General features: G+C 41.3%; 1 protein-coding gene across 2 annotated transcripts in view; it reads left to right on the top strand.

Annotated features, from left to right (window-relative positions):
* Positions 1–26,559, top strand: part of ITGA8 (integrin subunit alpha 8) — a 191,623-nt gene that overhangs the window by 12,072 nt on the left and 152,992 nt on the right. For both annotated transcript variants that reach the window (XM_075587420.1, XM_075587421.1), the window contains 3 exons: positions 18,818–18,918; positions 20,496–20,619; positions 22,452–22,513. In XM_075587420.1, the coding sequence (XP_075443535.1) occupies positions 18,818–18,918; positions 20,496–20,619; positions 22,452–22,513 (287 nt within the window). The remainder of the gene's footprint in view (positions 1–18,817; positions 18,919–20,495; positions 20,620–22,451; positions 22,514–26,559) is intronic.

The following is a 26,559-nucleotide window of genomic DNA, read 5'->3' on the forward strand; positions in this document are numbered from 1 at the left end:
ACACACACACACACACACTGACACACACACACACACACACTGACACAAACAAACACACACACACACACACTGACTGACGCACGCGCGCACACCCCCACACCCACGCGCGCACACACACAGACTGACGCGCGCGCGCACACACACACAATGAATGGTACACACACACACATACACTGACACACACACACACTGACACTGACACACACACACACACACTGACACACACACACACTGACACACACACACTGACTGACACACACTGACTGACACACACACACACACTGACTGACACACACACACTTACTGACGCGCGCGCGCGCACACCCCCACACCCACACACTGACTGAATGACTGACTGACTGCCGCACGCACACACTGACTGACTGAGGCACACACACACGCACACACTGACTGTGTGTGTGTGTGCGTCAGTCAGTCTGTGTGTGTGTTTGTGTTTCTGCGTCAGACTCACTGACGCGCGCGCACACACACTGACTGACTGACGCACACACAATGACTGACGCACACACACTGCATGAAGCTGTAAAGGAGGGAGGGGGGGAACTGGATTGATGTGAATGGGGGACAAACAGAGAGAGGGGGAGGGGTGAGGAGAGAGAGAGGAGCGGGAACATTACATCCCGGGCAACGCCGGGTCTCTCAGCTAGTATAAAATAAACGTAAAGAGAGGGTGCATACCATTCAATGATGGATACAAAAAAAGGAACAACAGGACAGTCACTCTTATACTCCCAGAAAGTGAATATATATATCATTTACGTGAATCACTATCCGTATTTGAAGTGTGTGTGTATATAAATATATATATACATACAAATGAGCATACAGTAATATTTCCATTTGCTATTTGCCTTGCTATGGAGGGTTTTTGTCACTTTTTTACTCACATAACTTCACATATACATACATATATAATATATATAATATATATATATATATATATATATATATATATATATATATATATATAATATATATATATATATATATATATATATATATATATATATATATATATATATATATATATATATATATATATATATATATATATATATATGCAGTGGAAGTGTATTGTGTGTATTTACCTACACACTCACTCCACATTTCAGTAACATACATATACATCTAAATAATATTCACATATACACGTTTGCTATAAATGGAATTATTACAATTTTACATTATATACACGTGCAATGAATGGAATAAACACTGTAATAAGTTTGAAATCGCCTATCCGAGCTGCTATGCATGGCTGATCCCTTTTCTCCAGCTTCCTTGAATGTACTACTGTATGAGGAAGATCATGTGACCAAGATCATGTGACCAGATGCTAGTGCACGTTTAGAGAGAGGGAGGGCAGTGCTGACAAAGGGGTGTGCCTGGGTTTGTGACAGGCCATGAAGGGGCAGTGCCTTAGCAAATGCTTGTTAAAATAGAATACAAGAAAATTGGTCTTTCAAAGTTGTTTTTTTAAAAACCGAAAATGCTAAAAGTATTTTTTCTTACTACAGAACTGATTTATTAAAAAAAACACACATGCAGGATATAGACTGAACTGCAGCTTTAATCCTGATAAATTGTCCTCTGGGGATGTTCGTGATCCATGATTTTTTGTGGTTGCTAGTTGCCATTAGCAAGTTGTTAGCATCAATTTCTTTAAAGAAAACCTTAGTCGATACATTCCCATTGTCCAATGCAGTCAGTTTTAGATCCAAAAAGTTGATACTTATGGAGTCTGACACATGTGTGAATACCAGATTCATATCGTTGGTGTTCATGTAGGTGAGGAAAGAGCAAATGGACACATCATCCCCCTCCCAGACACAAAGGATGTCGTCAATATAGCGACGGCAGATGATAATATTGTGTCTGAAGGGGTTGTTGTTCCAAATGCTCTGCCACTCCCACTGACCCATATACTGTACAGGTTTGCGAAATTGGGGGCAAACCTAGTGCCCATCGCAGTTCCGCAAACCTGTAAAAAGAACTCATTCCCTTGTGTGGTAACCCCACTTAACAAACGCTTGTTTTTATATTTATTGATGTACGCAGAACTTATTATCTTCTAGTAAAACTAACAATTTAAACTGTATTTCACTATGTGCGTTGTGCACCTTGTCTTTTCTCTGTTTTTCACTGGGCAGCCTGTGAGATAAATTCAGCCCGTGGACAGCTTCTGAGTGGCTCTTGAACCTAATGCTCCTGCTAATTTCATGACAGTTGGTCCAGCATTTTTTCCCATTGAAACTTAGTTTTCAGCTAAGATAATAACATGTCATTTTTTGTAACATGTTAATACTATTAGTCTTTAACTGAGGTATAGATATAGGAACAAATGTTCTCTAAGCCCGCTGGTCAGAAAGTGCATTGCACAGCAGATGCTAATGCAAATTATAGACTATGGGGACATAATGCTCTGGAAGCATGCTTTAAACTGGTTTCATTCCTACCTATCAGGTAGATCCCAATATGTGTCTATCTCGGGCTTTAACTCCAACCACTTGGATATCACCTACGGTGTCCTGCAATGCTCTGTTCTGGGGCCCCTACACTTTTCAGTCTTCAACAATGATCTTCCTACAGCTTGTAAGGGAGCCTCAATACACATGTATGCGGGTGACAATCTTATATGCACACAGCCATAGCCTCTCTGACCTTGAACACGTAATTCAATCTGATTTTTCGAGACTTGAAATATGGATTTCCCAAAACAAACTGTTTTTAAACACTCTGTAATAATGGTATTTGTGACCAAGGCTAAATTTCTAAAGCTACCAATGAAGGAGCTACAGATCAGAATCAAGTCTAACACCACCCTAACTCCTGTTACTAGTTTTAAATATCTGGGCATATGGTTTGACTCCCATTTAAAATTTGGGTTTCACATTGATACCCTGACATCCAAAACCTATGCCAAACTAGGTGTACTTTATAGGAACAAATACTCCATAAGCCCTTTGGTCAGAAAGCATATCGCACAGCAGATGCTAATGCCAAGTATAGACTATGGGAACATAGTATATGGCACAGCACCCCAAACTCACCTCAAACAAGACACCCTCTAAAACTCAATTTGCAACTTTGTCCTCCAATGTAACTACAACACACATCACTGCGAAATGCTCAAAGAACTAGATTAGCTATTACTTGAGTCTTGGCACAATGTTAATTTTTCCTGTCTTCCCTTCAAATACTTTCTGGGCAAACTACCCGCCTATCTGAACAAGCTCCTCACCCCTACCACATGCAACACTTATCATCTGAGATCAGACTCCAAAAGATTGTTCACAGTCCCAAGATTCAACAAAATCTCCAGCCGCTCCGCCTGGAACAGTCTACCTGACACTCTCAAAACCGTTACCAGTCCAAGTTCTTTAAAAACTAAAGCTGTCTGTCATTTTAATCTAGTCTGTAACTGTTACATACGCCTATAACATGTATCTTTAACTGTTCATGAAATGTCTTTAAATATAATGTATAACCCTGTTCATTTAATGAGACGTTGAACTGTTATTATAACTCTGTGCCCAGGACATACATGAAAACGAAACGTAACTCTCAATGTATTACTGCCTGGTAAAACATTCAATAAATAAATAGTATAAATAACATTAATATAACATTGCCATACTGTTAATCTCCAACCCATATATGTATTTTTCATTGGGCTCCTTTGGAAAGAGCCCTGATGTAGGCCTCAGTCTTTATTCCTTTCCCTTACATTCTCTTAGCCCTTTTGACCACTGACGGCAGATTGACCATTTGAGCTCTGGATGGGGCCGAAGGTGGAAGGGGTTTGCACAAAATGTTATCTTGGCTTTCCAACTTAGCATGTAAATGACACTGTACCCAAAAAATGTCATTTCCTGCTAAATGCCTTGTAAAAATAATTTATATGGGTTTTATGTGTGTATCTGTTCGGTAGATTTCTGGCAAGATCTGTTTAGTTTTCCTGTTAGAGCACAAAGTGTGTTCTTTGTACCCATTCAAAAGACCTGGGTTTATTTCTGCCAAATTGATATTGGTAGAGGCATTTTAAGTTTCACTAAGCAAGGTATTTGTCTTCTGCTTGAATCAGTGAGTACTTTGGAGAATGGGAATTTTGAGCATTAGGAGTAATTCAGGAGGAATTACTTGATTTTTATATTACAACGCAATGTATTATAACAGCAATCTCCCCATAGACACGTTTTTGTTATTACCTAAAATCGATCTGTATCGAATCACAGTACTCAGAATACCCCTAATTGCAGTAGAATTTAACTTTTACAACTCCCGTACAAGGATACATATCCAGGAGAACAATATGGCCTCTGGGTCAGCCTTGATCTGGTGGCCAATTGTAAGCCTCAACATCACCAGGAAATGATGTCTCGACTTTCTATTGGGTAACCCCGCTGCCATTATGTTTTTCTTTACATATTGCTGAACAAAATAAAAGGGGAAATTCTGCTTGGGGTAGTGCAGTTTGTCTGTGTGGGGCCCTGAAATGTTTATAGGTAAAATGCAATCCACACAGCACATAAAAAAAAAAAAAAAAAAATATATATATATATATATAATTTTAATATATGCAGCCTTTGATCACCTTTATTGAAAAGTAATTACCTAAGCAGCGGATAGATTGATTCTCCTGTCATCAACCAGCAGGTTTTAACCCACTTCCCAAGCAGTGCAAGATATTTGTAACACTTTCCTGTTTGGGATAATTAGTTGCAAATGTTCCTAGCTGTTTGACCTGTAAACTGTAACAATAGATAATGTTATCTTAGTAATATCAGGATACATTGTAGCTGCTGAGTTACACTGACTAAAGCAGCCATTATGTTAGACCCGCTATCAGGACTTTGGCAGATTTATAACAAGAGCACCAAACGATTGCCAGCTAAGGTACGAATGTACAATTACATATTGTCAGATGCTTTACATATAAAAATAATAAAAAAAGAAAGAACAAAATTTGGACAGCAGTATTGCTGCTAGAAGTTTGCATTAATATGCAACAAGTCGGAAGTTGCAAAGAGATCAGCAGGAAATGCATGAGATTTTATTATAACTTTCTTACACTGTATGCAAACGCAAGCATAAAAAAAGTATGTGTATAATTAAAGCACATTTGTTGAGAGCTTGATCAATAGCCCACATAGTTTAGCGTTAACTCTTAATTTCTGCTCCTGACAACATTATATGGAATGTTTGTAGCACAAAATCAAAGCTCAGAATACATATTTAGGCATTACTGTGTCATAACGGTGATTAAAAACTGGGAACACAGCAATGCAGACCACAAGAATAATGTTTTAATTACTTTTGGGAAAGTATTGATATTTTATGCTCTTTTAGCCCTTTCGCCTTTGGAGTCTGCGATCTTTCCACTGAGAAAAATAATCTCTTAGAACAATTGAGGGAAGATCAAAAGCGGACACGAGGATGGAGTGGATGAAACGTGCTCATTTCTTCTAAATCCAGATACATATGTTTCTTATTTTTTTACACAAAAATAGGTTTTAAAAAGCAGCCCCAGTCCATTTCTTCAGCCGGTTACTCACATACGATAACATCAGTGTGTGTTGCAGGATGGTATTACTTAAGGAAGAGAAGGATTAATTTAGTATAGTAATATAGTGTGCATGAATGGAGAAAACCAAAGAGATTTAATTTCGCTGCAGACTCATAGCTAATCACAGAATACATCTTTGAGAGGATGAGAATAGTTTCCTGATCCAAACTCTAATGTGTACTATAAATATCCAGACTGTTTGTTTTGTAACAGAAGTTATCTTTTAGGGAAGTTGGCTAGGGGTAGAGAGGGACAGAATTGAAATTATAAGAGGAACACATAGTTTGCAGCTGTATGCCAGCTGTTAGTGAATGTAATATTTGGTGTCTCTCAGGCTCTTCCTTATATTCTGCTTTTCTTGTTCTTCGCACTTATTTTGTACACAGTATGTCTCTATTTTTCCCTTTTTTCCTCTCACCCTTTTTCATCCACTCACTTTTAATCTGAATACTTATGTATTATGTAAAGAGCTGGCAGTTGATGCATTGTAGTGTATACAGCAGGGGTGGCCCACTCCAGTCCTCAAGAGCTACCAACAGATCAGGTTTTCAGGATATCCCTGCTTCAGCACAAGTGGCTCAACCAGTGGCTCAGCCCAAGACTGACATACACAGCCGCCTCTGCTGAAGCAGCGATATCCTGAAAACCTGACATGTTGGTAGCTCTTGAGGACTGAAGTTGACTACCCCGGTATACAGGGTGTATAGATCTGGCAATATATGCAGTGCGTTATTTATTTATAGGAATACGTATTTATGATGTATAGGGCTGGAAGTGTAAGTGGAAGTGCTAAAACTGTTTAAAATCCATTACAAGGAGTACCTTTTCAAAGAGTCTCCAATCCAAGTGGTACCCGACTGAGGCCCAGGGATATAGAGTGACTTGCCTAGGGTTACAGGGAGCTTGCACAGACTCTGAACTTGGCTTTCAGAGTTAGCATGTAAGTAACACTGTATTTTGGAAATGGTCATATCCTGCTAAAACACCTTGTAAAAAGGATTACTTTGGATTTTATATGTGTGTATCTGTACTTTGTCCCTCACACTCTCTCTATATCTATTCCTTGCTCTCTGGTTTCTTTACTATATTTGAAACATGTTCCTTTTTTTGTTGGAAGTGTGTAAAATGTAGTAAAGAAAACCTCTTAAAGGAGCATGACCTTAAATGAACAATGTAGATGGCCTCTTTTTTGGTGTGTCTTGTAAGAATTCATATAAATCAAGTGTTTTCTCCGCCTTTTGGCAAAGAGGCAGCAGATAAAGGACATTAGAATTTACCATCTTTATCAACTCAATTTGTCTTATCTTAAGAATAAAATTAATTTGTTTTGAATTATTGTTTTAAAGGAGCAATCCAAGTGGTTTATTTGTTTCTCTCCATTTTTTTAATATAGGTTTGAAGCAGGGGGTCTTCGGAGCTGAACCCCGTTAATTTCAGCTCTGGGGACCCCCTGCTTCCAGATATACTAACCTCCGAAGGGGGTAAGTATCTCCTGCAGTTAAAGACCCCGGTCACGGGACAATAGGAAGCGGCACCGTCACAGCTTCCTATTGGCCCGCAGGGCCTGGGAACTTTGAACAACAGCCATATAGTGAACCCTCGTGTGGCTACTGGCATCCACTACAGATGTAAGTATCTCGAGAAGCATGAAGTCCCCGGAGCTGAAATGACGGATTCAGCACCGGAGACCCCCTGCTTCAATCCTGTATTTAAACAAATGAAGACGAAAAAAAACTAAATGGATTGCCTCTTTAAGCATCTGATTTTTGGATTTAGTCCTAAAGGGACTGCAATTTTAATAGGCAACACATTCCATTCCTTTCCAACGCTGAAGATGATGCAAAAGCCCTGCCACGTACTTGGACACTTGCTATAAGTAAGTAGTTTCAAACATCTCTACTTCAGCACAGCAATTGTATCAGTGTTTCCTAAAATGTGCATTTAATGCAGCAAGCCCTTCCTCCCCCTTTTTGTTTCCTTAAAAGTGGAACCCCATGTAGCTGGCAAAAAAATCCTTTTCTAAATAATTTAACAGTCTAATTGGCTTCTCAAAACAAATATAACTATGCCAATATCAAATGTTTGGCTGCTTTCATTTTTTGGAACTTAACTCCAACTTGAATTTTTAGGGGCCTCTGAGTGGAGAAGTGTTTGTCACTCGAGTGTTTTCTTTACCTTATCCCACCCTGTCCTTATCAAAGAACCAATAAAGATAAAGGGTGCAGGGGGGACAGAGGGGAGGAGGGGTGCTGGCTGTGCAAACTCGTGTTGAACACACAGTGACATCAGACAGAAAGGGATTAGCCAGAGGAAATGAATGAAACCCCTCCCAATTCTCAGCTCGCCAAGTTTGCAACCTAACATAAAAACATATTTAAAAGTACGTAGAGGTGTCAGATTTGGATAGGACAGTCATTACCAAGATGTAGCCTCATAGACATATCAGTGGCACTCGTTGGACTGACATTACTTTGGTCCTTCGGGAGATTGCCCCATTAAAGATTCCTTTTATTGGTGGAGTTACTGTAGATGACTAGATCTTATTCCTCCACACAAAAAATATGTGTGACCCAGGAGTGCTGCACATGAGGCACCCAAACCATGGACATGACAACCTCATCTAGAGTAACCCACTGAGCATGAAAACATTTCCCAAGAAATGTGTTTATAAGTTTTTGTAACCTAAAGAACATAGACTTCACATTATCTTTCTGTAGTGGGTTATTGGATCGTGCAGAGAGCAGCATAAGAGCTGTAAGATTATTTTCAGTATCATGTACTACACTGCAATACATATTATTCCAGTGGACATGTAGATGTGGGTGGGATACTTGTTATGGGTTATGGGACCATAATTGTGAAACCCACTTATCCATTGATGCAAATAGTTGCAGCATCAAAAACTGCTGTAAGATGTTGTCATTTTTATCTGGCAATTTTGCAGCTGACTATATCATAGTTTAATGCAGGAGTGAGCAAACTTTTTATGCCGAGCCCCCCTTTTCATCCATGAAATTTCTCGGGCCCCCCCTGCCTGATGTAATCAATCACATGAAAAAAAACAAAACCTTTATTAAACGGTATACAATGTAAATACAAATACAGCTCAGCCCCGTTATAGCGCGGTCCTCGAGGGCCATCCGATCCGACCGTGCTATAACCGGGGTCGCGCTAATTTAAAAAGAAAATGGCCCCCGCGTGCCCGATCGGGAGGAGGGGGGGAAGAGGTGGAGTGAGGCACCGGCAACCACTGTACTTCCCCCAGCAGCCTCACTTCTACCAGCACCGATTTCCCCCCCCCCCCCACCCATGATCCCCGCACCCCAGCCCGGCATGATCCCCCCAGCCCGGCTCCGATCCCCCCCGCCAGCAGACCCGCACCCCAGCCCGGCACCGATTTCCCCCCCCGCCAGCAGCCCTGCACCCCAGCCCAGCACCGATCCCCCCCACCAGCAGCCCGGCACCCCAGCCCGGCACAGATTTCCCCCCCCCGCCAGCAGTCATGCACCCCAGCCCCGATCCCCCCCGCCAGCAGCCTGGCACCCCAGCCCGGCACCAATTCCCCCCCCCCCCGCAAGCAGCCCTGCACCCCAGCCCGGCTCCGATCCCCCCCGCCAGCAGCCCGGCACCCCAGCCCGGCACCAATTCCCCCCCCCCCCCGCCAGCAGCCCTGCACCCCAGCCTGGCACCAATTCCCCCCGCCAGCAGCCGTGCACCCCAGCCTGGCACCGATCCCCCCCGCCAGCAGCCATGCACCCCAGCCTGGCACCGATTCCCCCCGCCAGCAGCCCTGCACCCCAGCCTGGCACCGATTCCCCCCACCAGCAGCCCCGCAACCCAGCCTGACACGATCCCCCCCGCCAGCAGCCATGCAACCCAGCCTGGCGCCGATTCCCCCCGCCAGCAGCCCTGCACCCCAGCCTGGCACCAATTCCCCCCCCCCCCGCCAGCAGCCCTGCACCCCAGCCTGGCACCAATTCCCCCCGCCAGCAGCCGTGCACCCCAGCCTGGCACCGATCCCCCCGCCAGCAGCCATGCACCCCAGCCTGGCACCGATTCCCCCCGCCAGCAGCCCTGCACCCCAGCCTGGCACCGATTCCCCCCACCAGCAGCCCCGCAACCCAGCCTGACACGATCCCCCCCGCCAGCAGCCATGCAACCCAGCCTGGCGCCGATTCCCCCCGCCAGCAGCCCTGCACCCCAGCCTGGCACTGATTCCCCCCCCATCCAGCAGCCCGGCACCGATTCCCCCCAGCCCCACACCAATCACCCCCTCCCCAGCCCTGATCCCCGCAGGCAGCCCCACGATGCCCCAGCAGCTGACACCGGAGGTTGGGAGGTAGGGGGATAGGGGTGGAGTGTGCTGTGAGTGAGTGTGTGCTGTGTGCTGTGAGTGTGCTGTCAGTGTGCTCTGTGTGTGTACAGTGTGCTGTGAGTGTGTACAGTGTGCTGTGAGTGTGTTCAGCGTACTATGAGTGTGTGCAGTGTACAGTGAGCGTGTGCAGTTTGCTGTGATTGTATGCAGTGTGTTGTGAGTGTGTGTAGTGTATTGTGTAGTGTGTTGTGCAGTGTGTGCAAAAAAAACACATACACTCAATCACAACACACACTCAATCACAACCAACATAGGCACAACACACAACCAAACACAGACACAACACACACACTCACACTCAATCAATCAATCACAACACACACACAGACAGACACAACACAAAATCATAAGTCAGAGACTTTCACCTGGCAGGGGGGGGGGGGGAGGAAGTACTACTGTAAGCCTACTCCTGTCCCCCATGCTGCTGAAAACTGGGACCGGTAACACAGGAGGAGGAGGGGATGTCTGTGTGCAGGGAAGGAAAGCCCTGCCCCCTCTGACACAGACACAGAGCAGAGAAGCAGTCTCAGCATGGAGCTTCTGGCCACCCGTGCACAGCTCTGCCCACCCCCAGGTTTCCACGTACGCAGCCAGCGCCCCCCCTAAATAATCTTGCGCCCCCCAGTTTGCGCACCGCTGGTTTAATGCACGTCATTTTTGCATTTTTTATGTAATTTTCCATAGTTGAATAATACGTTGTACATAACACGAGAAGTTTAGAAATATGGATAGGACACATTGTTGCTACAGATGCAGCCACAAGTGTCCGAACACTTGCCTTGGAAAATCTGGGGCAATCTCCCAGTAACGCTGCAACATTTCTGTGACATTTCTGTTACATTTCTGCAGACAGACTAATGATCCATCGGATTAACACAGCGGGGGTCCCTGGCAGTCCCGATTATCCGATCAGGTTGTTTTTGGCCATAATTTCACATTCAAGTTGGCCCTGATCTATTCTCCAAAATTAAAAAAGATTTACAAGCCTGGAATTCTCATTGTATATCCTGGATAGGGCGTATAACCACAGTTAAGATGAATATTCTCCCTAGACTTTTGTACTATTTACAGACATTACCGGTAGCTGTCCCACATACAAATATAAAAGAAATTCAGAATCGAACTATGCAGTTTATCTGGAAACATAAACAACCGAGGATAGCTAGGTCAATTATATTGGACACCAAGGAAGGAGGTGGTATGGCTGTTCCAAATATTCTAAAATATTATATAGCTTCCCATATGAAACAAATGGTGTACTGGCACTCCCCGAGAGGAGTCTATGCCTGGATGGACCTGTTGAGCTCGTTTAAAGACCCGATTGTGCTGACATCTATGTTGTGGACTAGATCTGGGATGGAAGCCGGGAGGCAGTCGGAACCAACCGTAATTGGATTTACATAGAAAATATGGCAGATGGCACAATAGAAATATAAGGTTGTGTCGACCCCTTCTAGGCTTGCGACTCTGTTCGGTAATCCAGAGTTCACCCCGGGCTTTCAAGGTCAGGGTTTTGAAGTTTGTAAACAGAGAGGAATTCTGGAGGCGGGAAATTTATTAGAAAAGGATAAACTAATGTCTTTTGAGGAATTGATGAGAAAGTATGGTCTGCCTCAAATTGAGCTATTTAGATATACCTGTATGCAGGTCTGACATTTTGTGTGCCAGGGCCCCCCTTATGAGGTATTTCCTGGATGTACACGATTTGAGGATCTACAGTATGTAAAACAAAAAAATATCAAAGAGGTTTGATATCATCCCTATACCAGGGCCTAACTCTTAAGAAAAATACCCCAAACCATAAATGTATGGACCAGTGGGCCCTGAACTTCCAGACTGAAATAACAAGGGAGGACTGGGAGGATATCTGGGATAATGCGGGCAAAACCTCTATATGTACGGTAAAAATATAATATATATACAATTGTGTTATGATGGTACTAACCTACCCAAAGATTAAAACAGATGTTTCTGGGGACCTCGGATAGATGTTGGGGGGGTTGTGGACAATTAGGAGATTTCGCACATATTTGGTGGTTCTGCCCAGTAATGCAGGTGTATTGGTTTTGAAACGAATAAAAGATGTGGCTGATATAAAAATCCCGCTAGATCCAATTTTTGTTATTTTGGCCAAACCTATGGAAGATGTAAATCACTATACACAAAAATTAATTCTGCATATTTTAACGGCTGCTAGGTGTGCTGTAGCAGTGGCATGGAAAAAAACACTCCCGCCCTCCAGAAGAGTGGTTATTAGAAGGGTTAATGATGTTCAATTGATGGAAAAACTTACCTCATTTTTGAACCACACCACTAGGAATTATGATAGAGTCTGGGAGCCCTGGGATGCTAGATAGGGGCACGCTCCCGGAGGGTTGTAAGTAAAATATGGTGTTTACCAAAAGTTGTATGATTTGTAATGTGATTGTTGTTGTTTGTAAGAAATTTGACACAAAATGGTTGTTCCCACCCCCCCCCCCCCTTTAATTTTTATATTCCCCCCCTCATTTATTTGTGAAAACTAATAAAAATATACGTTTCAAAAAAAAAAGTTGTCTGGGTCGGCAAATATAAAATAAGCCTCTTAGGCCCACAATCACTAGAGGCTGCTAAAGTTTAGTATGCCTTAAATCTTATTAAAATGAGTGTGAGTTAAGGTGTGCTAAATCTTAGCATCCTTTAGTGAATCTGGGCCCAAAATGTCCATTAAATATCAATCGTTTTTCAAATTTGCTCCCAACTAGACTGCTAATTATACGAATTTGAGTGAGAGGATAGAGAGATTGGGTTTGGATGGGAGTAAATAACAATGTTAATTCCCTACGTTAACCTTTACAGCCTTTAATGGTTAACAGTTGTATAAACGTAACATTACATTTAAAGGAGTAAAACTGAGCTAATATTATGCTATTCCCTTCAGTGGGTAAGCATTATTATTAACATGATGATAATTTAGGCCAGCCTTACGCTAAATACCCTAAAGGAGCTTAGGAATCTGGACCAAATAGCCAAATTGGAGTAAGTGCTGAATACACTTTGCAGTAATTAGTACATTACTTATGAATGGTAAACTGAGGCTCATTGGCCTTTCAGTGGCTTTGTGTAAAGCAGAGAGAACTTTCCCTGCAATAATTCCCTATATGAGACTGTAGCTGGAAAAAAAAAGAATGGAACAGTTAAGTATGATTCATAATAAATGCATAATGTCATTTAATTTCTAAAACTGGGGACTGGTCTATTGGCATCAAAGAGTTTTAAAGTACATTCTTCAATCTAATGCAAAATATTTGTATTACTGTGATCTTTTATTTTTAATGACTTTACACCAACCAGTGGGATTTCTCATTCCCATAAGGGATCGCATATGTTGTCACTTAAGTAGACCTTCTCACAGATTAACATGTAGATGCTCTGGTCATTCCCCTATGAATTTCCTAATGGCCATTACTCAAATTTACTGTACTTCCCATCAGTATTGTTTTCTAAACACAATTATAAAAGAAACTAAAGATCACATGCTATGTGTCAAGGATTTACAAATCCCTGTTACATACTTAGCCTTGTAAATGAAAATTAACTATATAAAAGTGCACTTGATTGGTTAAACTTTAAACTGTGTTTAAAGCATAAAGCTCTACATTTAAAATACATATTTACATGTAATACCTTTTAAATTGTATTGAATGTGTAGGCATCTAATTAAAAAAAAAATATGATTCGTCCAGTCAATTTTTAGACTGATGTGTTGTAGAGTTTGAGTTTTAAAGTGGACAAATGTCTCTAATTCCGAAATGGCCACATCTGAAGCAGGAAGCCCTTTGACTTGTAACATTTATGGCCACCAACAACATTCCTGAGAAGCCAGACCTCTGCACTACTTGCTATCTCCATTGTAAAAGGCAAATAGTAAAACAGTGCAATTAGTGCCAAGCAAATTATCCTCAATGACCACTCTAAATCAAAGTAATGGAGCATTGTAAAGCTAGAGTGGTTTGATAGACAGTGAAAGTGATCCTTTCTTTTGGCGTGTGTCTCACCTACGTGCGTTATGCTTATTACACCGAAAAAGAGATCCTGAATGGCTAGCTAGTGATCAATAGGAAGTGTGGGAAGAACAGGGTGGCGTCAAATGATGTGCCAGTACCAAAATAGAGACAATGAATTGACATATCAAAGAGGGGAAATGTAGAATTGAATGAGATTTATGCAGAAGAGATAGGAAAAGGGAGCGGTAAGTTGACTGCCATTGAACAGGTAGAACTTGGTTTAGGTCCCATTGCCAATGAATGGGTCTGACTTCACCAATTAGATTCTGAGCTTTTCAGGACAGGGATTCATTGTGCCTGTGAATTTAATGTACAGCATTGCGTATTCCACTACCACTTTATTACTGTATGTAAAGTAAAGAGGCAACAATAATAGGAGGTGGCTTTGGAGTTGGTGGAGGTTAGTTGCGCTAGCTAGGATCATGGCACACGTTCTGTTGATAAATATAATTAGTGTATAGATACATTTATAAACACTGAAAATACAAACCATCTCATAGCACTGATCAACTCAAGAATGAGAATGTGACAAAACATTAAACTCTAAATACTGTATATATATATATATGTATGCTTATTTATTTCGGCCTTTATATATATGGCAAAAATAAATAAGCAGCAGGAAAAAAAAGCTAAATAAAATACCTTCCCAAGTGCACCTGGAAAATAAAATAATATTACAATAAACTCAATAAGGATATTCTGAATGTCATCATTTTTATGACAGATCTATTTGTATACATAAAGATTTATGCCTGCAAATTCTTATAGACAAATTGCACATCCTACGTACATATACTGTACATTGAGGTTCCACTCTCAGAACATCCCACATCTGTCTTGAGAATGTTAAACTGAATCCTTATCTCTTTGGAATTTGCTTCAATTGATTTCTGTTTAAGTGTATAATGGGTGGGAAATATTGAGTTGGAATACACCAATTAGAGTTATCCGTACTTAAATATGCGCTAATAATGCAGACGGCAACATAGGAGAAACTCTAATAATGTCTAACACATTTGTTTATTAAATTAGGTATTTTCTCAACATACAGTACTTTTCATGGTATTGAAACTGTCATATTCAAGTGTTAACTTTCTTGAAAATGGTACTGTAATATGTATCTTGGTAACTCCATCAGACGGAACATGTGTTGTAATGATGGATGGACCTATATGTATATTTAGGGCCATATTTGTGAACAAATGCTAAGCCGTGAGGCAATTTATAGTCCATTCCACTAAATATGGACCTTAGCCTCCTCAGTGCTGTAAAATGTTAAGACGAGCTTGCAAAATGTTATCCTGTTACTCACTGAAAGTCTTCAACATTGGAAAGCTTAAAGATGCAATCCAAGCAGCTTTAAAATGTTGTTTTAATATGTGCAGCATTTCCTTACCTTTACTGAAAACAAATTACCTACTGTAAACTGCAGATCGATTGGTTCTCTCATTATCGATCACCAAAATCCTGTTTCCCAGGGTTCACTAAATGGCTGCCTTTCAGTTTCAAATTAGTCCTTAAGTCAGTGTAACTCAGCAGCTGCAATGTATTCTTATATTACTAAGGTAACATTATCTATTGTTACAGTTTGCAGCTCAAACTGCTGTGATCATTGGCAACAAATTATCACAAACAGAAAAGTGTTACAAAGATCTTGCACTGCTGGGGAGGTGCTAAAGCCTGCTACAGAATTCAAAGGATGCTCAATATTATTTATTTATTTATAAAATATTTTACCAGGAAGTAATACATTGAGAGTTACCTCTCATTTTCAAGTATGTCCTGGGCACTAGGCAATATATTAAAACTCATTAAAAATGTCAGTAAGAGTTGAATTTTAAAATAAAAAATATAGTATTATCTAATACTACAGAACTGATTAAAAAAAAAAAAAAAAACATGTGTACAGTAGGATATTGCTTGGATTGCGCCTTTAATGTCTCATGAGCTCATAAGTGTGCTCCGGGTCCCGAAAAGAAGGCTAAGTTATTTTACAGTGTAATAAAAACACATACTTAACAAAATGCTGATTCCATGTGAAATACTGTGATGTACCCCCTATGCAAGGGACAGGGTGCATTAAAGTTGCACAGTTGTATGTTTGTAGGAAACACTGATTGCACTGAGATTAAACCCAGTTTAATGAAGTACTTCACCATGTTACAGCCCCACAATGTATGCACCAAATATTCACAAACATGAATAAAATCCCGACAAACTTTTTCTAATGTTTCCCTTTTTATATGCAAATGAGAAAAGGAGGCAATTAAGGCACTCATAGCAGCAATCATATTTAAAGCACCAGTGCCACCCACTCACTTATTTTGTTTAGATATATAGACAAGTCCCACTGCCCTAACTGATTACTAGGAGGGAACATTGTGAAAGTTATGTATTGGAAGGTAGGATTATAAGAGTATGTCACCTGCGTTCTGGGCCACACAGCATAAGAAAGATACAAAGTGCTGCAGTTCAGTGTTACTGTGATTGGTTCCCATGTTGAAATATTTGACTGAGTTGGTTGCAAGGCTGCTTGAGATTAACACAGTCTGGATAACTGCATTAATGCCTCAGTCTTGTTCTTTCACCAAGTATCTGCAGCTTGAGCTACCAGGAAGGAATAAAAAAATTATACTGCAGGCTCACACTTGTTTTATTGATTTTTTATTAATAAAAGGATGGTAGGAGATTGACATTTCTCACCTTGGCATATTATTGGGTCTAAACTTACATGCCCAGCGCATGCCTTGCTGCTTTGTAGTAGAAGGAATGTCACAACAGACAGATAAACAAGAACAGATTTGCTATTTATGTTTTCCGTTAGAAGTTCATTAGCTGTGACTTGTGATAGAGGGAACATATCATTGGCTGAAACATGTGGGAAATCAGTTTACTTCAGAGGGTGAAGGAATGGGACGTCTGCTTTTTATTAAAACCTGCTAGGCACCATAATTGGGCTGAGTTTTTAACCATATGGTTTCTCTTATACTGCCATCTGCAGAGTGTATATGAAGCAAAGTTAAAGAGTTGTCTCATGGCAGAGTGTATGCATATTTAAAACCCGTTCAAAACCCCTCTCCCTTTGCTAATGCATAGTGCTCAACAGTGAATAATACTCGCTGAGAAAATCTCTCCCCCCACTGTATTAAAATCTCACCAGGTCTGAAAAGAGATAAAAAAGAAATGTCCACTTGGAGAGGATTTACTCATTTTCTTTCTGCTGCTAACATTTTGTTATCAGATCATTCATTGACATCTCCTGGAGCCTGTTGCCAAATAAGCTTTCAAAAGGCAGGAGATGGTGTTGAGTTTATATAATGAATTTGTCACTTAATTCCCCCTCTTTAATGATTTACCAAATCACTTCTATATTTGTAGTTCAGACTTCTGTCATTTAGTAGACATGGACTTGATAGAAATCCCGACACATTAATGCATTCATTTGTATGCACGGGGAAAAGCAACGTAAAACATATATAATCCCTTCAGCGTTGTGTATGGAGAAACATACATGTAAATTGTAACTTTGCGGGCACCTTTTCTTTACCGGAGTAGTACCCCTGAAAGCAAAAGTAATACGCATTTTATGTGGGTCACGCTGAAAAGATAAGTGAAACAAAAACACAGATTAACCCTTTAACTGCAATGCCGCCGTGCTGCATTGTTTTGCAGGCCCCGCTAGCGTCAAAAGGGTTACACGTTCATTAGGGTAGATTTAACCCTTTTAGCGATGGATGGACTAGAAACGGGCAGGCATACGTGTAGAGGAGAGGTGATGCTCAAGTGCCTGGTCCTGTCCCCATAGTATAGCCCAATCATGAAAAGGAGAAACACGCTGGGTACTTTAACCAATGAAACAGTGATTCCAGTCACACTCTGAACCTATATAAAAAAACAGGCTTTATGACACCCTGAAGGTAGGGGGTTGGCATGAGAATACCCCTCCCCTCCTCATTAGGTTGCCCCTCAGGTATGAGTACTCACATAGTCCCAGCAGTCTTCCTTGAGCGTGCAGCTGTGTCCAAATCCAAAGGTTCCAAAGCAATGTGTGTGCAGCGCACAGCAAGAGAGAGAGGCAGGTCTGACAAAAATAACTATTTTATTGAGAAGGCATAAAAATCAAGGAGTGCAGCCCTTCTACACGTTTCGTGCAGGTTATGCACATTATCAAGAAGTTCTTCTACTTCTTGATAAAGTGCATAACCTGCACGAAACGCGTAGAAGGGCTGCACTCTTTGATTTTTATGCCTTCTCCATAAAATAGTTATTTTTGTCAGACATGCCTCTCTCTCTTGCTGTGCGCTGCACACACATTGTTTTAGAAACGGGCAGGGTCGGGACCGTCAGGAAAGGAATAGGTTTATTTTATATTGATATTTCTGTATTTATTACACATTATCCTGTACCTTAATAATGCTACAGTGCTTAGATTATCATTCGTACGTGTAATGATTCAGAATTGTAGTGGAAGCAGAAAGTCAGAAGAAAAGCTCTGGCAGTTTATTAAGTCTTCAGGTTACCTGTAAATTACCAACAGAAAAAAACCCTCTGTTAAACCTGTTTTCCAAAGCTCTCTGTGGTGTGTGAGTGTTAGTCATTCTTCATGTCCATTTAGTCTTTGGCTCTCTCTCTACCCCTAAGACTTTCAGCGATTTTGATATTTTTTGAGTTCGTGTAAAGGGCTTTTATGGAGTGCTAGAATGTAAGTAAATCATGTGTTATTGATTCATGTCTAACAGTTCCCAGCAAATTAGCATGCAACAATGTATCGTGTTTGAACACTTATTACTGTTCTTCCTGTAATAGACAACAGAAATATCAGGATAAATGGATCCAAAGAGGCTATTGAATTCAAGTCAAAACAATGGTTTGGGGCAACAGTCAAATCTCATAAGGAAAAAGTTGTGGTGAGCATGATGTTTAAACTGTGTAATATTTGATTTCAGAATAAGTAAGCATGTGTTTCTTTTACATATATTTATTGAACTATACAAAACACACAGAAGTATTCAAATGAGGTGTTTCTTTTTGCAAACCATTAAACTATCCTAAACAAATTGCATAATAACAAACAAGAAAGCTACTATTTGTCACTGATTAAGCCCTATAAAACATTGATGAAAACTAGGCTGGTTGTATATGACCAATGTCATATTTTCCTTGCTCTACTATTCTATCGTCTTGAGAGAAATGTATGTTTGAAAGGTAGAGTTGACATGTCCTTTGTACATACAGGTGCGCCGACGAGTATTCTAAAATTTGCCTTAAACTTGCCTTGGAAAATCTGGGGCTATCACCAACAAGATCCAGGTACATGCTGGGTACATGCGGCAACATTTCAGTGACATTTCTGCAGAGACTAATGGTCTATCGGATTAACACAGCAGGGGTCCCTGGCAGTCCCATTCAGTTTGAATGGGACTGCCAGGGACCCCCGCTGTTAATTCGATGGGCCATTAGTCTCTCTGCAGAAATGTCAGGGAAATGTTGCAGCATGTACCCAGCATGTACCCAGGATGTACCCAGGATGTACCTGGGCCTTGTGGTGATTGCCCCAGATTTGTTTTAGAATACTCGTCGGCACTACAGTAAACAAGCAGCACTTGCTGACGAACTGAGGGGTTTAAGTACCTGTATCTATCTCCAAGGATGGGTGTTCTGTCACTAAACGATTAAGAAAAATTATTTAGATTTAGAAAAAAATAAAAGAAGTCACCTTTGAAAAGACCATACATACAGTGCCCTATGGCTTGCACCCCTTACTAAATATAACTTTACACCTCGTTCAGGTTCTTGAAAGGCTAAACATATCAGTGTGTGAATGTCATATGTTTTATCCCCACATATACAAATTACCTGTTAAATAAAAAATAATAAAATACTGGACACGATGCCACTTTTTACACTGCATATTATGATGACACGTAGCATTGCAGAGTGCTTTGACTTCCTGCACCTACTCTCTAATGTGTGATGTCACTGTTTGCCCAGTAGGAATTGACCTTCCCTCCACCAGCAAAGTGCCCTCCCCCTTCTCCTGCTTATTCAGGTGACATGTGGAAAGTGGGCATTTACTCCGACATTTATTCATGCCTGTTACAATATGAGAGTCCTGGCAGATTTGTGCTCACGTAGAACATTTATTATAGTGCTTTCATGCTCTTGCACTTTTAAATAGTCACTATCCTTAAAAGATGAAAGAATTAAACATTATGAAATGTACAGGTATTGTAAATATGACATTTCTACCTTATCTAATGCTACCAAAGTGAAACCCTTGCTAGTAGATTGCTTGCCAGTACATAAAGCCATTATCATGCTCATCTAGCACAAATGTATAACTCGTCAATACTGTTACCGTCAATAAAATAAGAATCATAGTCATATGTACCAATGAAGTATTGTATTCCTTCAGATGCAGTAGCATATTACTTATACCAGACCATTGTTGGTGTATCACATTTATACTTTTGTTTTTGGTTAGGCTTGTGCTCCATTATACCACTGGAGAAGTGTTAAACCTACCCAAGAAAAGGATCCAGTTGGCACCTGCTATGTAGCCATTCAGAATTTCAGTGCTTATGCTGAATATTCTCCTTGCCGTGTTCGTAAGTTGATTTACTGTTATTAAAAACTAACTTCTGAAAAATGTGACTTTTATGAAGCTCAATATTGATTTTTCTTGAATCTTTTGGGGGAAATTGTAATTTTCTACCACCCTGTGACTACTCATATTGTTACCCTAACATAGCATAATCTGGAGGTTCACCAAACATTGTATACTAAAAGTTGGGTTATTTCTGTTTTTCTGAATCATAACCTGTTCAATCCTACTGTATATCAATTTGCATTATTAGCCAAGACAATTCCATAGGAGATTGTTGTTATGTCTGATTGTGAGATTTCTTACTTCGACAAAGTCAAGAGTTTGCCAAGTTAAATTTGCAGGTTTGCTGTGCTGTAGCGTGTGCAAATAGTTAAGGACAACATACTGTATGTTCTTTAGAGATGAAATTATAATTTACAAAAATGTATTGGTTTCTTCTTGAAGTGTACCAACAGTGCATTGGGAAGTACACAGTGCACTTGAAGTAGAAACATATGAGATGTTGAAAGTTCTGTACATTCCAATTTAATCTATGAAGATTCCATCTTGTCCCCTTAAAAGTATTACATCAAACAACAAAGTTACATTTCTTAGGACCAATACAGCTACTGGAACTTTGAGCTTAACTTTATTTAAAGTTGAACTTTGAACTTACTTTATAGTACAATTGTAACTCCTTCCAAATCTTCTCCATCCTTGTAATTGACATAATTTCCCCTAACAAACGGCAATTGTATCGCGTTGTTTAAAAGATGAGCGTAAAAAAGCAACTCAATAATCTGTGTAAGTGATACTAATTTTAAATGTATATAATATGTTGATAAACTTCTCGCATTGTGCATTTTTTTTGTAATACAGGGGTTTTAATGCATGACACTTATCACAATTGTTTTGACTGCAAAGGTGTGCAGTGATCACTTCCATTTAAAGCTGCAGTTCAGTCAATATCCTGCATGTGTGTTTTTTTTAATAAATCAGTTCTGTAGTAAGAAAAAATACTTTTAGCATTTTCTGTTTTTAAAAAAACAACTTTGAAAGACCAATTTTCTTGTATTCTATTTTAACAGCCATTTGCTAAGGCACAGCCCCTTCATGTCCTGTCACAAGCCCTGGCACACCCCTTTGTCAGCCCTGCCCTCCCTCTAGCACATGTCAGTGCAGGAGTGCTCATGAATATTCATGAGCTTCCACTGAGACACAGAAGCAGAAGAAAAACAGATCCCTTCACTAATTATGTCACCAAATTTCGCCTATCAATACATGGAGAACGAATTGACCTGCAGCTATACAGTTCTTTAGGTAATTAGAGATTGCACACATAAAACTATTGAAGTAAAAAAATAAATTAAAAAAAAAAAAAAAAAAGAGACTGAACTGCAGCTTTAAATTGTATCTAAATGTAAAATACATCTCCTCACATGGACTTTATTCAACATACTTTGAAGTCACTCTCCTGTGTTTGGGAAGATTCATTTAATTTGAACAGAGCTGAATTATTTTAATTGTTTTTTTTTGGGATGTTTATTCTATGAAATTATATTGAAAGGGTTTGCTAATTTTATTTTAGATCGTTCATCATTGTTGTAATCGTTGTATTAATGTGCTGATGACTTAACTCTCACTTCCTGTAATATACGCCTCGGCAGCCGTGCAGTATCTGCTTCATTACATTGTGGCAAAATGTTGATTGATAACAGAAAGTTACGTGTCTAATTCAGGAATAATTCAAAGCAGTATGCAATGATTGTTACAGTCGCTATTACAGGGTTGTAGCAACAAGACTTGAGCTGTGCACCACTCAATAAAATGTCCATATTTATTCTTATTTTTCAGAAAACGCTGATCCTGAAGGACAAGGTTTCTGCCAAGCAGGCTTCAGTTTGGATTTTTACAAGGTAGTCTTAGTGCCCTGACATTCTATATATTGAGCCAAACGCTTTAGGATAGATATGTACTACTGCGTCCCAGTCCAATGTGAAACTTTTCTTGCAAATGTGTGCAGAATTCCGTCACAGTATTCAAACTAAGTGAATGTATTTGCCTGTACATCTGTGCACAAAGTTAATGACTTTCACTAGTCTTTACCTTTTTATCAATGCTACAATTCACACCCAGCGCTGAATTAATTAATTGCAGTCAAAGCAGAAAACTGACTGTTTCTGTCTGTTGGGTGGGAGAATTTTCTCTACAAATTTCCTTTATCATGCTATTTTTCCTTTAGTATCCAAAGATTAAGATTTGCAACTGTAATACAGAATTATGCTACTTCTCTGCCTAGGGTTTCCAGACGTCTCATATACACGGGATTGTTCCTTATTTTATTGACTTGTTCTGGAAAGGGACGCATAATTGTCCCATATTTTAGTGTCTTGACGTGAAATGCCTGAATTTAAAATTACTGTAATTAAATCAGTAATAGAACAAATGTAATAGATTTCTACATGAATGTAATATTGTAGTTGCCTTTTCTGATAGATGTCGTTGTTTACTAATTTATTAAAATAATAAAGTTAGGAAACTGCCTGGTCATCTTATAATACCATGACACCCCTATACGTGTTACTTTTTCTCCCACCACTACTCGTTCGCTCACTGTGCGTCTTTCCTCGGCCAAGAGCAGAGAGGATAAAAACCAGAGAATATAGCGGTCAATTGGGAGATACCACCATTCAGCCCGAAGCATTTGGAAATAATTCATCACTCATTATGACGTCGCACTTTCATACTGGATTTCAGCATCTATAAAAACTTAAATCTGGCAACCTTATCCCTGCCTACAGATTTAGGGTGAAATTAAAAGAGTCCATCTAATGCAAAGTACCAGAGAAGGAGATGGTGTGAGAGTTTTATAAACTGGAATGCTGGCGGGGAATGATAATGTGATGGGGAGTCTTTATAGCCAGCGAAACATAGGGAGCATATTGAAGTCCCCACAATTGTAGACTTTAGCCTAAAATGTAGCACAGTGCCCATGCGGTCTGTAATGTTAACTTGCCAGCCCTGCCGTGTAACCCACTGTAGAAATTAGTATGTAAAACTTTCCACACAGTAGGGCAGGGGTGGGCAACATGTGGCCCTTTCAGTACTTCAGTTGTGGCCCCTAAAGAAACAAAAAAAACCAAGGGCTCTTACTGCAGTTAGTGCAGAGAGACGATAGAGACATGGAAGAGCAGAAGCCAGAGCACCCCCTAGCCAGCCCTTTCCTGAGCTCCTATGGACCAGCGACCCCTGGTGGGCTCCTAAGCGGCACAGGGTAAAGTGAGTATACTTGTCTGATGAGAGCACCATGTGGTGCTGGCTGTAGAGACTGGAGAGCAAGGCAGGGACAATCACACCACTGCCCCCTGTCCCTTCTGTCACCTCCTTGTCACCCCTGGCCCCCCAACTGCACCATACCTTGTCCCTCACTGCCCTATCTCCCTGTGTCACATCCTCTTCCCCTCCTCATGTGTCACACCCTCTTCCCCCTCTCCATGTGTCAATTCCTCCACATGCCACCCTCTCTCCCCATCCCCATTTGTCACCCCCTCTTCCCGCCTTCCCCCTGTGCCTTCCCCTCTTCCCCCCTCACCATGTGTCATGCTCTCTTCCCCCCAATCCATGTATCACCCCGTCTTCACCCCTCCACATGTCATCCCCTCTTCCACCCCCTCCCACTTGTACCCTGTGTCAGTGTATTGTGCCGTCAAGTTATACTCTGCACTATACACTGACACAGAGTATAACCTGACGGCACTACACACTGGCACAGAGTATGTAGCCAGATGGCACAACACACTCAAAGCATAACCTGATGGTACTATACACTGACAGTGTTAGGTTATGCTCTGTGCCAGTTGTGGCCCCCTTTCCCTATGACAATGGGAACTACGCATGCTGCTTTTACCTGTGGCTCACAGAAGGCCTAAGCCTCCGCCACTGGGAGCCTGGGGTGAGCTCTCGTTTTCCTCTGTTCAGCGCCTCCACCTGGGAGGGATCCTAGCGTAGCTGGATAACCCCTCACAGGAACCAATACAGAACTTAGAAATACACGCACACAGATATATGATAACAGTTTACTAGCACGCTAATGATAATAACACATAACAATAATACCCCACACAATACCCACACGGTATATACCCCACAATGTCCACACAATGTCCACACCCTGGTGAGGTTCCCCCAATATTATGAAGGTGCCTGGGCACCTGACCAGCCTAGTGTCCAGAGAGCAATGGCCACCCAAAGTTTGTGACGTAGCGCTACCCCTGTGTGAGATCGTTGGTGCACTTAGGATAACTCCCTGGGTACTCCTGTACCCAGGTGTCACTGTCAGCAAGGGATCAGTCTGGGCCACGTCGTGGGGTCTGCAAATACCTCCTCGCCTTATCCGCTCCACCCCTTTGGATGACCTCCAGCTGGAGGGTCTCACCGTTAAGAGTATATGGTATGCCTGTGGTCTGGTCCCAGACCGCAGGCCGCAGGTCACCACATGGCTCCGTCCACCGGCGCAGCAACATTCTATTATAGCTCAATGCTAAGGGGAGCGTCCCTATCTGGAGGGGCCTTCCTTATGCACACTGGCTCTACTAATGATCGGGGCTGGGGCCTGCAGGGGAAGACTGGCCTAGACCCAGGGCTACTGGCACCTGTGACACTACCTCTTCCCCTGGCGTCCCTTCTCCGACTAAGCGTGCGGTACTTTGTGTGCCAAACTATCTATCTCCCTACTCATGGAGCCTGGAGCCCTATTGGCTCTACCACCCCACGTGTCCAGCCTCCCAGATCATGCTGGGACATGTAGTCCCATGCGGAGCCGCCTATAATGGCCACGCACTCTCCTTCTACTGCGCATGCGTGAGTATCCCACTGCGCATGCTTGGAGAACCTAAGATGGTGGCCCCCGCTTGCCGGGTATGCCGCAGAGCTCCAGTGATCCAGTCGCCTCGCTGCATCGGATGTGAGAGGGGACCCGGCTACATTGTGTATACAGGTATTCCTTTTAATTCTTTTCTTATTGTGGCCCTTTTACAATTATACAGGTAAATTCTGGCTCTGACTCCGTGTCAAGGTTGCAGTAGTAGTTTCCTTGTTGAGGACATTTTGTTTATAGAAGTATATTTGAATAAATATATAAATAAGCTTTTTTTTTTTTTATAACTTACATTTTATTGAATCAAGACAGCATAAAATACATTACAGAATACTTTTGTCTTGTATGCAAACAATATTTTAACAATTATATAAGTAACAACGAGGTCCTGCTGTGCTTCGGGACCCGGTCTTCCGGGTACTTTGGTGTGGACTATATAGTCCAAGTCGACTCTACTTAAATGGACAAACAGACACATATAACTCAACTTAAAAGGGGAGACAATACATACTCACAGAAAAAAAAAAGAAAAAAAAAAGGAAGGTTGAGGCGGGATGGGGAGGGGAAAGGGGTAGGTTGGGGGTGAGGTAGGGGGAGTGCGTTGGTAGTAGGTGCGACACGTGGCTCCGTGCTAAGCATCACAGATGTTTGCAAGCTGAGTCGTCTCTCTTATTACTTATGTTATAATGCTGCTATAAGGGGTCCTGGGTGAATAGAATACTTCCTGTAAGCCCCTCCCAAGGAGAACGCACCTACTGTTATCAGAGCCATATTGAGGACCTCTCAATCCCCGGGATATCTGTCTGTGCCAGCCAAGGCGTCCAGACTTTTAGAAAATTGTCACCAGTATCGTTAACTAAACTCGTTAATTTTTCCATCTGGCAAATGAACCAAATTCGATTCCGAATCTTTGGGATGGTTGGAATATCAGATTGTTTCCATAATGCTGCGATCTCGCACCGCGTTGCAATTGCAAAATGGGCAATTAGTTTGTTATTTGTTTTGGAAAGGCCCGTCAATGGCCTGTTCAGTAGGAACAACCACGGGTCTGGGGGAATGGTGAGATCGAACAGTCTCTGTATCCAA

This window comes from Ascaphus truei, chromosome 2, assembly GCF_040206685.1.
Source record: "Ascaphus truei isolate aAscTru1 chromosome 2, aAscTru1.hap1, whole genome shotgun sequence".
In the NCBI taxonomy this organism is placed as follows: domain Eukaryota; kingdom Metazoa; phylum Chordata; class Amphibia; order Anura; family Ascaphidae; genus Ascaphus; species Ascaphus truei.